Source organism: Neofelis nebulosa, chromosome 18 (assembly GCF_028018385.1).
Source record: "Neofelis nebulosa isolate mNeoNeb1 chromosome 18, mNeoNeb1.pri, whole genome shotgun sequence".
NCBI classification, from domain to species: Eukaryota; Metazoa; Chordata; class Mammalia; order Carnivora; family Felidae; genus Neofelis; species Neofelis nebulosa.
Window position 1 is genome coordinate 15472666 of NC_080799.1, and position 12514 is coordinate 15485179.

Here is a 12514-nt window from a genome sequence, read left to right on the forward strand (position 1 = left end):
AATCCCCAGAAGCCCTTGAAGCTGGTGTGATCGTCACACCCGATTCACAGATTGGGTATGTGAAAGAGCAGAGACTTGCCCAAGGCCAAAGAACTAATGTCTACGTGTTAGCCAAAATTTCAAAGCCAACCGCAAGCCTCAACCACGAGGTTAGAACATTTCTACATAGGTTAGGTTAAGCCCCCTTCATTTCTGTTTGAAGACTGACTACCTGGGGTAAAACTTTCAGAAAAGCGCTAATGGTAGTGACAGCAAACATGTTTCTCTTGTTCTTGATTTTAACTGGAATGTCTCCAATGCTTCATTTTTAAGTATGATACTGACGGTTGTGGCTTAAAACGGAAAACTTTGCAACATGAGGATATTAGTAATGTATCTTTTCCTAAAATAAAGAACTAAAACTCAATCTAGCTGAAAGAGGGATGGGTCATGAGACCCTGTTAATATGGGTTTCCGTTCCAAAGGTTTATTCCAATCACATTTATAGTACATAAAATAGCGATACTCTCTTGTTGAGAAAACAGAAAATGTGGCCACAGTGTTGATGCCAACTTAAGAGAAATATAAGCCTCTACCTAAGGCAAGATTTCCTATCTACAGAATTCAACTAATATGAGACACGTACAAAGAAATCAATTCAACAGCTTCCCTTAAAGATATGCAAGAAATCAAAAGAAGACAGTTTTTGTGGGAGGCTGATATGCACATTTTATTTAACAAACATAATGTACAAGACTAAAAGAACTGTATATATTCCCAGGAGAATTCAGAGTGTGTATACCTGGATTAGCACCTAGAAAGTACATAGAAAAGAACAACGGAAAAGGGGGAAAGCTTTCTACAAAAATCACTTGGGCTCGGGTTTCTAAGTGCAGATTCTCACTGGCATCGGATAGTAACTCCTCGCACTCCACATGAGCTCAGTGATCGGCTGACTCGGTTAACTGCTTCACGCCTTTAGCGCTTCATGACAACAGGTATGTCAACCTCATGGCTCTTACGGGGAAATTTAAGTAAAGGATACAGAGTTTTATACTCACCCTAGTTTTATTCCAAAATTACTGCACTACAAATCTGTGTGGTACACTGTTAGGAAGATACTGAGATACTGCTTGTGTCATGTGACCTTGTTTCAGAACGATGCCCTGGAATTATGCACAATTTCACAGGTACGCTGATAATCTATAGAAATCACTGACTGGAAGGAGGATCATACGTGGCGTATTTAGGTTATGAAGGGTTCCGTTAGGATTAAAACGGTTCCACACTGCCAGTGGCTGTAAAGCCTCAGTATCAGTTGACCGCACTGTGCATTTAATACAATATTCTTTGGTTACATCATATTAACCACAAGGAGGACAGCTTCCTTGTCTACACAATAGATTAGTGGTTCTCAACTGAGGGCGAATTTGCGCCCACTCCACCCTGGAAACATTTGGCGATGTCTGGAGGAGATTTTTCACGACTGTGGGGGTTGCCACTAGTGTCTAGTGGGTATCGAGGCCAGGAATACTGCTAAACGTCCTGTAATGCACAGGGAAGCCCTCATAACAAAAAGTCCTCAGGCCCCATATGTCAGTAGCACTGAGGTGGAGAAACCCTGAAAGAGGTTTATATGACATGCGTCTGGGTTGCCCATAGAGTCAAAGGTCTGCTGCAGACGGAGGCAGAAAGAAGGGTGCTACAGCTCTGAGGAGTTCCCCATCGGCTCTCGCCAGTGGAGGCCCGTTCACTCCTGTCTTCTGATCTAGACCCAGGACCAGCTCCTTTATGAAGACCTCTATAAATACCTCCTGAATGAGTGGAGGACGACGGTGCAAGAGGCATGGTTCAAAGTCTTCAAATGACTATCTTGAACAGTAACTTTATACGACCTAAAAATTATTCTGAACCTCAATGGTGTCACAGTCTCTGACTGATTATACAGAACCTCAAAGTTAGGCTAACATATTGTTAAAGATGGAGTCAATATCTTCAGGGGAGTATGTCTAACGTTTCTAGATTCATTTAAGTGGGGCAAACCAAATAAAATGGTGTTAAAGGCAAACATTCAATATACTTCATTTTAAACTAAAAAAATTAACGCATGAAACGCCATGCACAGGAGACACCATTCCTTTTTTTTTTTTTTTTTACATATTTACAATTTTACATATTTACTTATCAATATATCTTCTATCTTTACAATTATAAAATTATTTCAAACTGTAGAAGAGTGGTACCATACATTTTGTAGCATTCATTTGTTTTATCCTTTAAAGGCAATTATTTACCCAAATCCAAACCACAGTGAATGCCACAGAGGAAGCACGTAGGAAAATCATGGACAAAAAATAGATTTAGACAAAACTTTCACATAAGCCTTAAATGAATCTATTTCAGTAACTCAAATAAATAGTATTTTATTATTTACTAAGCTTCCCCTGCCAGGAAAAACAAAACAAAACAAAACAAACAGAACAATCCCCACAAACTGTACCTTTAAAAACGCTCTGGCATTTATAAGCATTAAGTTATAGTCTAGATCCCAATCATGGACTGTAGTAAGGGCTAGCTACAATTTAGGCTCAAATAAATACTACCCATGTAAATATTTATCATCCTGCATAAACTTGAGGTTGCAATGGTGGAGGAAGTTTATCATTTTCAACATTTTCAGAGTCAATAGCTGCTAAAGATTGATTCGGGGGCTTAATTTCGAGTGGATATTTCTCAACAATGTCTTGAACCTCTTTTGCAATTCCATCTGTCCACTCTATGAGGTCTTTTTCAAGTTTCTTGGCTTCACTCATGATCCTTTCTTGCCGTTCATTCAACTGAGACAGAAGATCCAAGTTCTTATACATTTGCTTAACCCCTAAGCAAGCATCAGGAGACCAATTCTCAGATTCTTGCTTCCTGGGAGAAGTCTGGCCGGACATGTATCGATCAAAATCTTCCTGACTTAAATTCAAAGACTGAGCATCTAACTTCTCAATGAAAGCCACAGCACAGCACTAGAAAAAACCAGAAGGTTATTTACTATAGCCATAAGGGGAAAGGTACAAATATTCAAATACATCTTTTTAAATCCTTTTATTATGGTGAATTTAAAACAGAATCAAGGGGCGCCTGGGTGGCGCAGTCGGTTAAGCGTCCGACTTCAGCCAGGTCACGATCTCGCGGTCCGTGAGTTCGAGCCCCGCATCAGGCTCTGGGCTGATGGCTCGGAGCCTGGAGCCTGTTTCCGATTCTGTGTCTCCCTCTCTCTCTGCCCCTCCCCCGTTCATGCTCTGTCTCTCTCTGTCCCAAAAAAATAAATAAAAAACGTTGAAAAAAAAAAACAGAATCAAAAGTAGGAAAAAACAGGTAATGACCCACCATGGACTTCAGCTTCAAAAATTACCAACTCAGAGGCACTTGGGTGGCTCAGTCGCTTGAGCCTCAACTTTAGCTCAGGTGATGATCTCACAGTTTGTGAGTCTAAGCCCTACGTTGGGCTCCCTGCTGTCAGTGCAGAGCCTGCTTCAGATCCTCTGTACCTCTCTCTCTGCCCCTTCCCTGCTTGCACTCTTTCAAAAATAAATAAACCAAACAAAACAAAATTAACAACTCACAGCAAATCTGTTTTTCTTTCTCTTTCTTTCTTTTCCTTCCTTCCTTCCTTCCTTCCTTCCTTCCTTCCTTCCTTCCTTCCTTCCTTCCTTTTCTCCCTCCCTCCCTCCCTTCCTTCCTTTTATTGACTCATTTATTTTGAGGGAGAGAGAGTGTGAGCACACCCAAGCAGGGGAGAGGCAGAAAGAGAGAGAATCTTAAGCAGGCTCCATGCCCAGCACAGAGCCCGATGTGGGGCTTGACCTCACAACCATGAGATCATGACCTGAGCCAAAATCGAGAGCTGGATGCTTACCTGAGCCACCCAGGCGTCCCAATCATGTTTCCTTATACTCCCACCTGAAATAATACATTTCTTCCTTAGGAAAAAAAAAAAAAAGAATTGCATTGCCAACTCCCATTGGGTCTGTGAGAAATTCAGTCCTCTCCTTGGGTTGTTCAAAGGTCTAGGGGTCTTATACAGAGTGAAATGTTGGGGGAGGCACCTTCAGTGTTTGTTCCACACTGGCTACAGAGTTTCCCGTGGACAAAAACTGAATGATTCCTCAAACTCGGAGACTCTCTGCTTCCCTGCCATGTTGCAGGGAAGAGGAACCACTGTTGGGACTGGGAGCTCTAGGGGCAAGTGACTGGGGAACATGTCCCATAAAGCCATTCCCCTTTGAGGTCCTGCCAGCCCCACAATGCTCACTCAGGGCTTGGCCAGCTACTGGGCACATCAGCAGGTACTGGTGTGGCACACAGACCTCTGGTCCTCTAAGGACCTTTGGTGCTTTAACGTCAAGTGGTTGAAAGAACAGGCTTTGAAATCAAGCAACCTGAGTTGTCTCCTCCGTCATATGTTGGCCAGGAGTTTCTGTGAGCCTGGGGAAAGTTACCTACTGTCTCTGGGGTTCCTGTATCTGTAAAACGGGAAATACCACCCAGATTTATTGTGAGAATGAAGCAATCCAGCACGTGTAACGTGCTTAGCTCACAGGTCGGCAGTAAGAAATGAACAAGCGGGAGCAATTATTAGTACAGAATCCTTGGGCAAATGCTCAGTGAAGCAGACATCTGTTGGCTATACTTTCTCATATTGATTTAATTTGACAAAGAAAATGAATTTTCGCATTTTCTTAAAAAACTATTTTCACAAGAAAGACATGCAATATAAACAGAGGGAAACGGGCAGCACTCAGAATTTCTTCTGAGAACTCATTCCCAGGATCCAACATTATTACACATAAAAAAGGGAATCATCTTTTTGAGGAATATTTAGCAAATCTACTACAATGGACTCATCTGACAAGAATGGGCCCATCTGACCCTGCCATACAGGTGCCCACGGTGTCCGTGGATGTGCTGCAGTCCCTGGAGAGAGGAGGAATCTAAGAGGATTCTAACATTCCTGGCATGGATGGATGCTATTGCCCCAAGTGGAAACAGCGTATATGAGAAAGGAGAAAACCATTTGGTGGGGAAGTAGGTTTAGTTTTGAAAAAATTAAATTTGAGGCCCAATAAATAGCCAGAAGTGGAGCTCAGCAGGAGGGCAAGCAGGTGACGTGTGTGTGTCATCACTGTGCAGATGACAGCAGAGCTGCGACCAGAGCAGACAGCCTAGGGAGAGAGATGCATAGAGGACAGCACCCCACGGAAAAACCCAACTTGAGAAGACACAAAGCTCACAAGGAGACAAGTAAGGAGTGGAACTCTGAGATCCAAAGGCAGGAAGTTCTAGAACAAAAGAGTTACCAAGAATGTTAAAGAAGTAAGATGAAGGCTGACAGTTTTCATGGGATTTGACTTCTGCCGGAGCAGTTTCACTGGAGCAGAGGGATCAGAAGCCGGACTCTGAATCAGCAAGAGGACGGAGACATCAGGTGCTAACAGGGCTGTAGGTCAAGGTGCTGGGAAGCTGCAGGGAAAAGGTGAGCCAGCAGCCTCCACTGTTGACCACCAGGACGAGCCTCAAACACCTCCCAGCCCTGCTCATTTCTCTACTACCAGCCACGTCTCCATCTTCATAATTCTCAGGGATTTTCCACACTTTCTCATGTTCTCTAGATAAAGAACTAAATCCAAAAGGCTCTTCCTGGCAGTCAAGTGCATGTTTTCACTTATGTTAAGAAATGCTTACTTCAGCTACTTAAACTTTTGGGGGAGTATAGTTAAACCACCATGTGTCTGGGAGGATGAAAAAATACTGCAAATAATGGAACAAGCATCATTTTGAAAAAGGGCATTCCCAGGATGGGCTAAATGGGTGATGGGTATCAAGGAGTGCACTTGGATGAGCACTGGGTGTTGTACGTGATGAATCACTGAATTCTACATCTAAAACTAATATTACGGTGCATGTTAACTAACTGGAATTTCATAAGAGCTTGAAAAAAGAAAAAGAGCATTCCCAACTCCCTGCAAACCACATCCCCAGATGCTACAACAACAGTAATGAACAGCTGAATGCCATGGCTGAGGGTGAGGTTAACCGGGGCAGGTCCAGGTTTTGAAGCACTGGAAATTTATACACTTTTGGGAACCCACTTAAAGGAAAACAAAATACAGAATCAGGAACAAAAGGGAATACATATTTAGCATTTAAAAATAAATCACAACGGGGCGCCTGGGTGGCGCAGTCGGTTAAGCGTCCGACTTCAGCCAGGTCACGATCTCACGGTCCGTGAGTTCGAGCCCCGCGTCAGGCTCTGGGCTGATGGCTCGGAGCCTGGAGCCTGTTTCCGATTCTGTGTCTCCCTCTCTCTCTGCCCCTCCCCCGTTCATGCTCTGTCTCTCTCTGTCCCAAAATAAATTTAAAATGTTGAAAAAAAAAAAAAAAAATCACAACAAATTTCTGGAAGCTTGGGAGATTCAAGCTTGTCTTTTTAGATTCAATTGTCTTTTTAGACAATTTACTAGAAATGCTGCCTTATGTAACCTGGTTTCCTCTCCCTATCACCCTGTACAACTTCCTACCCAGGAAAGAAGGCACATAAGGTATTCTGAGGCTCAAATCCATTAGTAAATCTAGTCTCAAGCAAACAAACAAAAGTTAAGTGGTCAGTAAAAGGAAGTATTCAGCCTTACAACTTAGATACACATATTTTAATGCCATCTTGGCTAGAATCAATCAGCACGGTTAACAACAGTCGAAAATCATTTCACGTCCTCTAGACTGACCCTTGCCTAAAATCTCAGGATTCAGTTCTAAGAGATCATTTATAGAAATAAAGCAAAAAATAATTCTTAAGTCTTTCAATAAAGAAGTCAAAGTCCATGATCTGATTTATTCATGGTTGAAACAACCCAACTAAGTGAATGCCCCTTTTAACCAGGACCTGGGGAAGTGATGGCCAACAGCACCAGACACTCCTCCACGTGACTATCGTGTCTTCTGTAAGAGGATCACAATCTCTGGTCAAGTACTGAGAGGTGGGGTGTTTGCCCGGCCCAGTCACGTGTGCTATGTGACAGCAAGCAAGCCTCTTTAGCTTTACTGATTCCTCAACTCACGGGCAGTAAACTGTCACAGGCCTGTGAGTGATGTGTCACATCCCTAAAATAAATACCTTCACGGTTCCTCTCTGTAACTCCAGGAAATCAAATCCTTACCAGATTGGTGAAATAGTAGCCATCCTCTCCAGTCATCAATCGGCTTGGGTTGCAGAAGCGGGTGATATACTGGATATTGGACTGAAGGCGTGGGGGGTTGCCCTTCAAAACAATGTAGATGAGAGTGGGTAAAAAGTCATCGGCTGACGCTGGCTCGTTCTTGGTGATCTTAATGGCATTGAAGATGTGCTTGCTACACTTGGTGATGCAGGCCAACTTATCTCGAGGTACACGCTTAGAATCCATTTCAATGATATCTATAAAGCAGAAAAGACACTGCTTCCAATGAGAAAATGATTACACAAAAGAAGTATTAGAATAATCATTTTTTAGTCTATCAAATTACAGAGGTTAACCCTTTCTCCACCAGGTAACTTAGTATATAAAAAACTTTGACCACAGAAACTGTAAACACTAGCTCATCATTACAGAATGTGTAACCAGGCACAGAACCACAGACCAGGCATTATATGCATTATTTCTGTGCTCCACAAGCCTATTTCTTTTCCATCCTCAGATTGTACAATGGATACTACTTGTAGGAAGGGAACTGAGGTTCAGAGAAGTTCCATAATTTGCCCAAAATTATATAGACAGCCAGTGACAGAGGGCAGATTCAAGTCTGATTCTCTAACACATGCCTTTAATCACAATGGTGAACTGCTTATGAGCTCCTTGGAGAATTAAGAGCGTTTTTCCTGCTTCTGTTCCTCTAATACACTGTAAAAGTCAGTTTAGGAAGCCTACTGCTTTTTAGAAAGGTGGGTACTATACAAAGCACCATTGTATTGGATATAAAAATACAGCTGCTAAAATCTATCACATGTATAGTCCATAGCGGCCAGTCCCCACGGCATATAAATCTCCACCAGCTACAAACACCTACAGCACTTTTATGACATTTATAACCTACTAGTTAGCACAGGGGATAAAGCAAGGGTATACATTTACTCTCATTCATTCCCTTCAGAGAAAAATTACTTCACTGCCCCAAACTACCACTAAGTGCTAGGCTCTTGCAAATGGACGCTCTGTGCCACAAAGACCGGGAGGTGGGGAGGAGTTCAGCACCACTAGAACAACAGAAGAGGAAGGAGGGAGTGCGCCTCTGGATAGGCGTTTCTGCCTGCCATCTGGAGCAACGTGAAAGAAGAGAGCTGAGGCAGGTTAATTTGAAAGCAATTTCTGGTCAACAGCAGCAACAAAAGTTTCTGATTTAGGTGGGGTGATGGCGCATGTCACGGTTCTTTCTGCTCCCAGCTCTCATCCCGGAGGTCGGTTACTGGGAGGAATCCTCATGGACCACCAGCCATGGAAGACTAATGGTATGGGACAGAAACACCCGACAGTGCAGAGGCTGTATTTTAACTTCCTAATGCTTCTAGTCCCTGTACATACATGTCTATTGTATGCTTTTGCTTATTTTATGGTTTAGTTCCTTTACTCTTTTAATGATGGGTTGTAATTATTGTTACTATGTCTCAAACTATTTTCTTTTTCTATTTGAGTAGAATGTATGTAAAAAAGATCTGGGGCAGGGGGGTGCCTGGGTGGCTCAGTTAGTTAAGCGTCTGACTTTGGCTCCACGATTTGTGGGTTTGAGCCCTGCATCAGGCTTTGTGCTGACAGCTCAGAGCCTGGAGCCTGCTTCAGATTCTGTGTTTCCCCCTCTCTCTCTCTCTCTACTCCTCCCCCCTCCTCTCTCTCAAGAAAAAACATTGAGAAAAAAAAATTTTTAAGACTTTTTAAGAACTGTTTTTACTACTGTTTTTATCCTGTTTAGCTTTCTACCTTTATTGTTGGCTTTTATTTTTTATTTTAAACCTTTCTCTCATTTTAAACCACTGTCTCATTATTTATTCTTTAAGTTTTGTTTAAAAAAAGTTTTAAAGTTTATTTATTTCTGGGAGAGAGAGAGAGAGAGAGAGAGAGAGAGAGAATGAATGCGTGTGCACGTGAGCATGCAAACAGGGGAGGGGCAGAGAGAGGGAGACACAGAAACCGAGGTAGGTTCCAGCCTCAGAGCTGTCAGCACAGAGCCTGACACAGGGCTGGAACCAGTGAACTGTGAGATCATGACTGAGGCGAAGTCAGACACTTAGCTGACCGAGCCACCCAGGTGGTCCTATTCTTTAAGTTTTTGGTTTTTTTTAATGTTTATTTATTTTTGAGAGAGAGAGAGAGACAGAGAGAGAGAGAGACAGAGCGTGAGCGGGGGAGGAGGAGAGACAGAGGGAGATACAGAATCCGAAGCAGGCTTCAGGCTCTGAGCTGTCAGCACAGAGTCCGACGTGGGGCTCGAACCCACAAACCGTGAGATCATGACCTGAGCCGAAGTTAGATGCTCTACTGACTGAGCCAAATGGGGCATCTGGCTGGCTCAGTTGGAGGAGCATGGCACTCCTGATCTTGGCGACATGAATTTGAGCCCCATGTGGGATGCAGAGATTACTTAAAACTTAAAAAAAAATAAATAAAAGTGAATTACTTTTTATCTGGATGCATGTGTAGCTGCCACCGCCAAGAGGGAGGGCCAAGAGTGTAAAAAGAGAAGGGAAGGGAAAAGAAAAAAAAGTAAAGAGGGAAGGGGGTATAGATTTCCGTCACACTCTTTGTCCTGCAGCAACCCCTCTTCCAGAATCCTTTAGTCTGAAGGAAGTTTTCGGGGGGGGAACTCTTTTGGACCCCCCCCTCCCCCTTTTGTAGCTAGTTCCATGATTTGCACTGCTCTAAAGCCTAAAGGAGGAGATCCGGGAGGAAATAACAACAGGAAACTCACCACTGTATTAATTCTTCGAGCAATGATTTCCTGCCCTAATCTGTCTGCTCTTATTTACTTTTCAGAATCCTCAGATAACTGCTTTGTGTCTGCCATCCAGGGCTTTTACTTGTAGTCAGTAGGAAGGACAGGCTGAGGGTGGGTCCTCCATCTTAGCAGAAGTCTTAGATTTATCGTTCAAGAAGTTTTGTAAACAAAGTAGGCTGTAGGCCCAAGTCATGATTCCTCAACCTTGGCACTAATGAGATTTTGGACTGGATAATTTTTTTTTTTTTTTTTTTTTTTTTGTAGGGGACTGTCCTGTCTTGCATGATGTTTAATAGCATCCGTGGCCTCCACTTCTAGATGACAGATGTCAACTGAAATGGAAAATGCCTTATTCAGTATATTTATCAACAAAACTGACAGTGCTGATTGGTAGCACCTGGGACAATGTAGAGACATTTAACTGATGTCTCCATATTTAAGACCACTGTTACAGACTGTCCTCTCTGGGACTCCTGTACTTAGGCTAACAATTTCAGATTAGGAACACAGTGATCATTAGAACCTTTGGCCCTCATAGAGGCAGAACGTATCTGTACTTGGACTGGCAAGATATGGGGGTTAAGATGAGGAAGAGTAAGAAAGCTTTTAAAATTTTATGGCCAGGGGCGCCTGGGTGGCTCAGTTGGCTGAGTGTCTGACTCTTGGTTTTGGGTCAGGTCATGATCTTATGGTTTGTGGGTTCCAACCCACATCAGGCTCTGTGCTGACAGTGTGGTGCCCACTTGGGATTCTCTCTCTCTCACTGCTCCTCCTCCTCCTCTCTCTCTCTCTCTCTCTCTCTCTCTCTCTCAGAGTAAACATTAAAAAATAAAATAAAATCTTGTGGCCAAATTTCTACTACTAAAATACCTCTTCAAACTCCAACTCAGATGACGAGAGAAAAAAGTTTCATCTCTCAAATTCTATTAACAAACTGTTGATGTATTAAAATCCTCTTAGTTCTATTCTTAAGCAAACAATGGTCTGGCTCCTGTAGTTTCTGGTTTTATAAGGTCTATCCTATGGCATTTCAGAAAAGAGTCCCAAACGTAAACTCCTTTGAAGTACTTTAAACATAAACCAATTGGTCTTGAACTTGGTAAGAGTCTTTGGGAAAAAACACAAGTACAATGTCCATATCCAGGCTTCTCACCTTCAATCTCTTATGATGTTCCCTGAGCAAAAGGTAGGAGTGGGGGTGGGCCTTGACCCAAAGGAGTCAATTCATGAAGCCTATAACACAGCCTTGCAGAAAAGCTTTGAACAACAAAGATGACAGTATTTAGCTAGGCCAGTTAGACTCTGCAAGGGGAATTACAGAAAACAATTCATTTAATAACAGGAGTTAAAATGCAGAGATATACAAAGAGAAGCAGAACCTGAAAGAGTGCAAGAATCATGTTAACAGCAGATATCCCAGTCCCCAGAGGGGCTGTGGAGCTAAGCTTCCGTGAGAGTGTGGCTTCCTTTCCTACCTTGATAATCTCTTAAGTAACCCCCTATTTCTTCCTGTAACATGAGTGAGTCTCTAATTCTTACAACCAAAGGAGCCTACCTAACGGTTTGCCTCCAACACTGCTAAGAGCAGCTGAGCAACTAACTTTCTTTCCCAGCAGAATTTCACTAACAATCTCTAAATGGGCAAGTCTTTCCGACTCTTCTTAATTGAGGAGAAGCTGGCCAAGGTTGGATGTCTTCTCTAGTAGGAGCAATTTGTTTTGGTTCTTTGCTTTTTTAAAATTTTCATGGGCTATTTCTGCTGGGCTATTCCTATGACTAAGAAACAGAAACCTTATTAGGTGCCTGGACCTGTCCAGGATGCTGGAACCACAAATTCAGGGCACTTCATTTACTTCTTAGACAAACCAGAAAAATAATCCAAAGCACATCTCTAATTAGCCAATTAGAGAGACATCATTTTAATATGTAACTTCAGCTCGGGGAGTACCTTGTACCACCAACTCCCTTCCTCCCTCTAAAATTATCTTGAATATACAAATGCCATTGAGTTTTAAGAAATCAGCCTTAGCTGCATTTGACCTTGGTTTAGTTCAATGCCCAAGAAATAAGAGACCCTGGTCACAGAAAACAAAGGGGAAATGTAGTTTACCTGCTAATGTGAATGCTTTATTTATAAAACTAGCACTCTTGCAAAAGGCTTTTCCCACATTCCAATATACCTTACTGTCTGGCTGCTCACTGACCTAAGTATGGATTTATGTTAACTTCAAGGAGAAACACCCAGATAAGAAAGCTCTCAGTTTCACTGACCTGTGATTGCTTTCACCACCATGTCAGATACTTCGGAAATTTCTTCATTAACAGGGACGCAAAGCATCTGAGGTGTGACCCAGTGCAGGGCTCTACAAAGAGGGAAAGACAGTAAAAATCCCAAGAATAGACTGCAGCCATTTGTCTTGTCATGCCCTTCAGTTAAGGGGAAATATGGGACACCACTGACTAATGAGGCCATCGTAGGCCCAAGCATATCGCTGCTGAACATATTAGGGGCTGAGCTGAA

The 12514-nt window shown here is 42.7% G+C and overlaps 1 protein-coding gene across 5 annotated transcripts in view; it reads right to left on the bottom strand.

Moving 5' to 3' along the window:
* Nucleotides 1-682: 682 nt before the first annotated feature.
* The window catches only part of RABGEF1 (RAB guanine nucleotide exchange factor 1), a 62485-nt gene continuing 50653 nt past the window's right edge, over nt 683-12514 (bottom strand). For all 5 annotated transcript variants that reach the window (XM_058710764.1, XM_058710761.1, XM_058710762.1 and 2 more), the window contains exons 7-9: nt 12265-12356; nt 7188-7444; nt 683-2996 (exon numbers count right to left, since the gene is read on the bottom strand). In XM_058710764.1, the coding sequence (XP_058566747.1) occupies nt 2598-2996; nt 7188-7444; nt 12265-12356 (748 nt within the window). In that variant the 3' untranslated portion in view covers nt 683-2597. The remainder of the gene's footprint in view (nt 2997-7187; nt 7445-12264; nt 12357-12514) is intronic.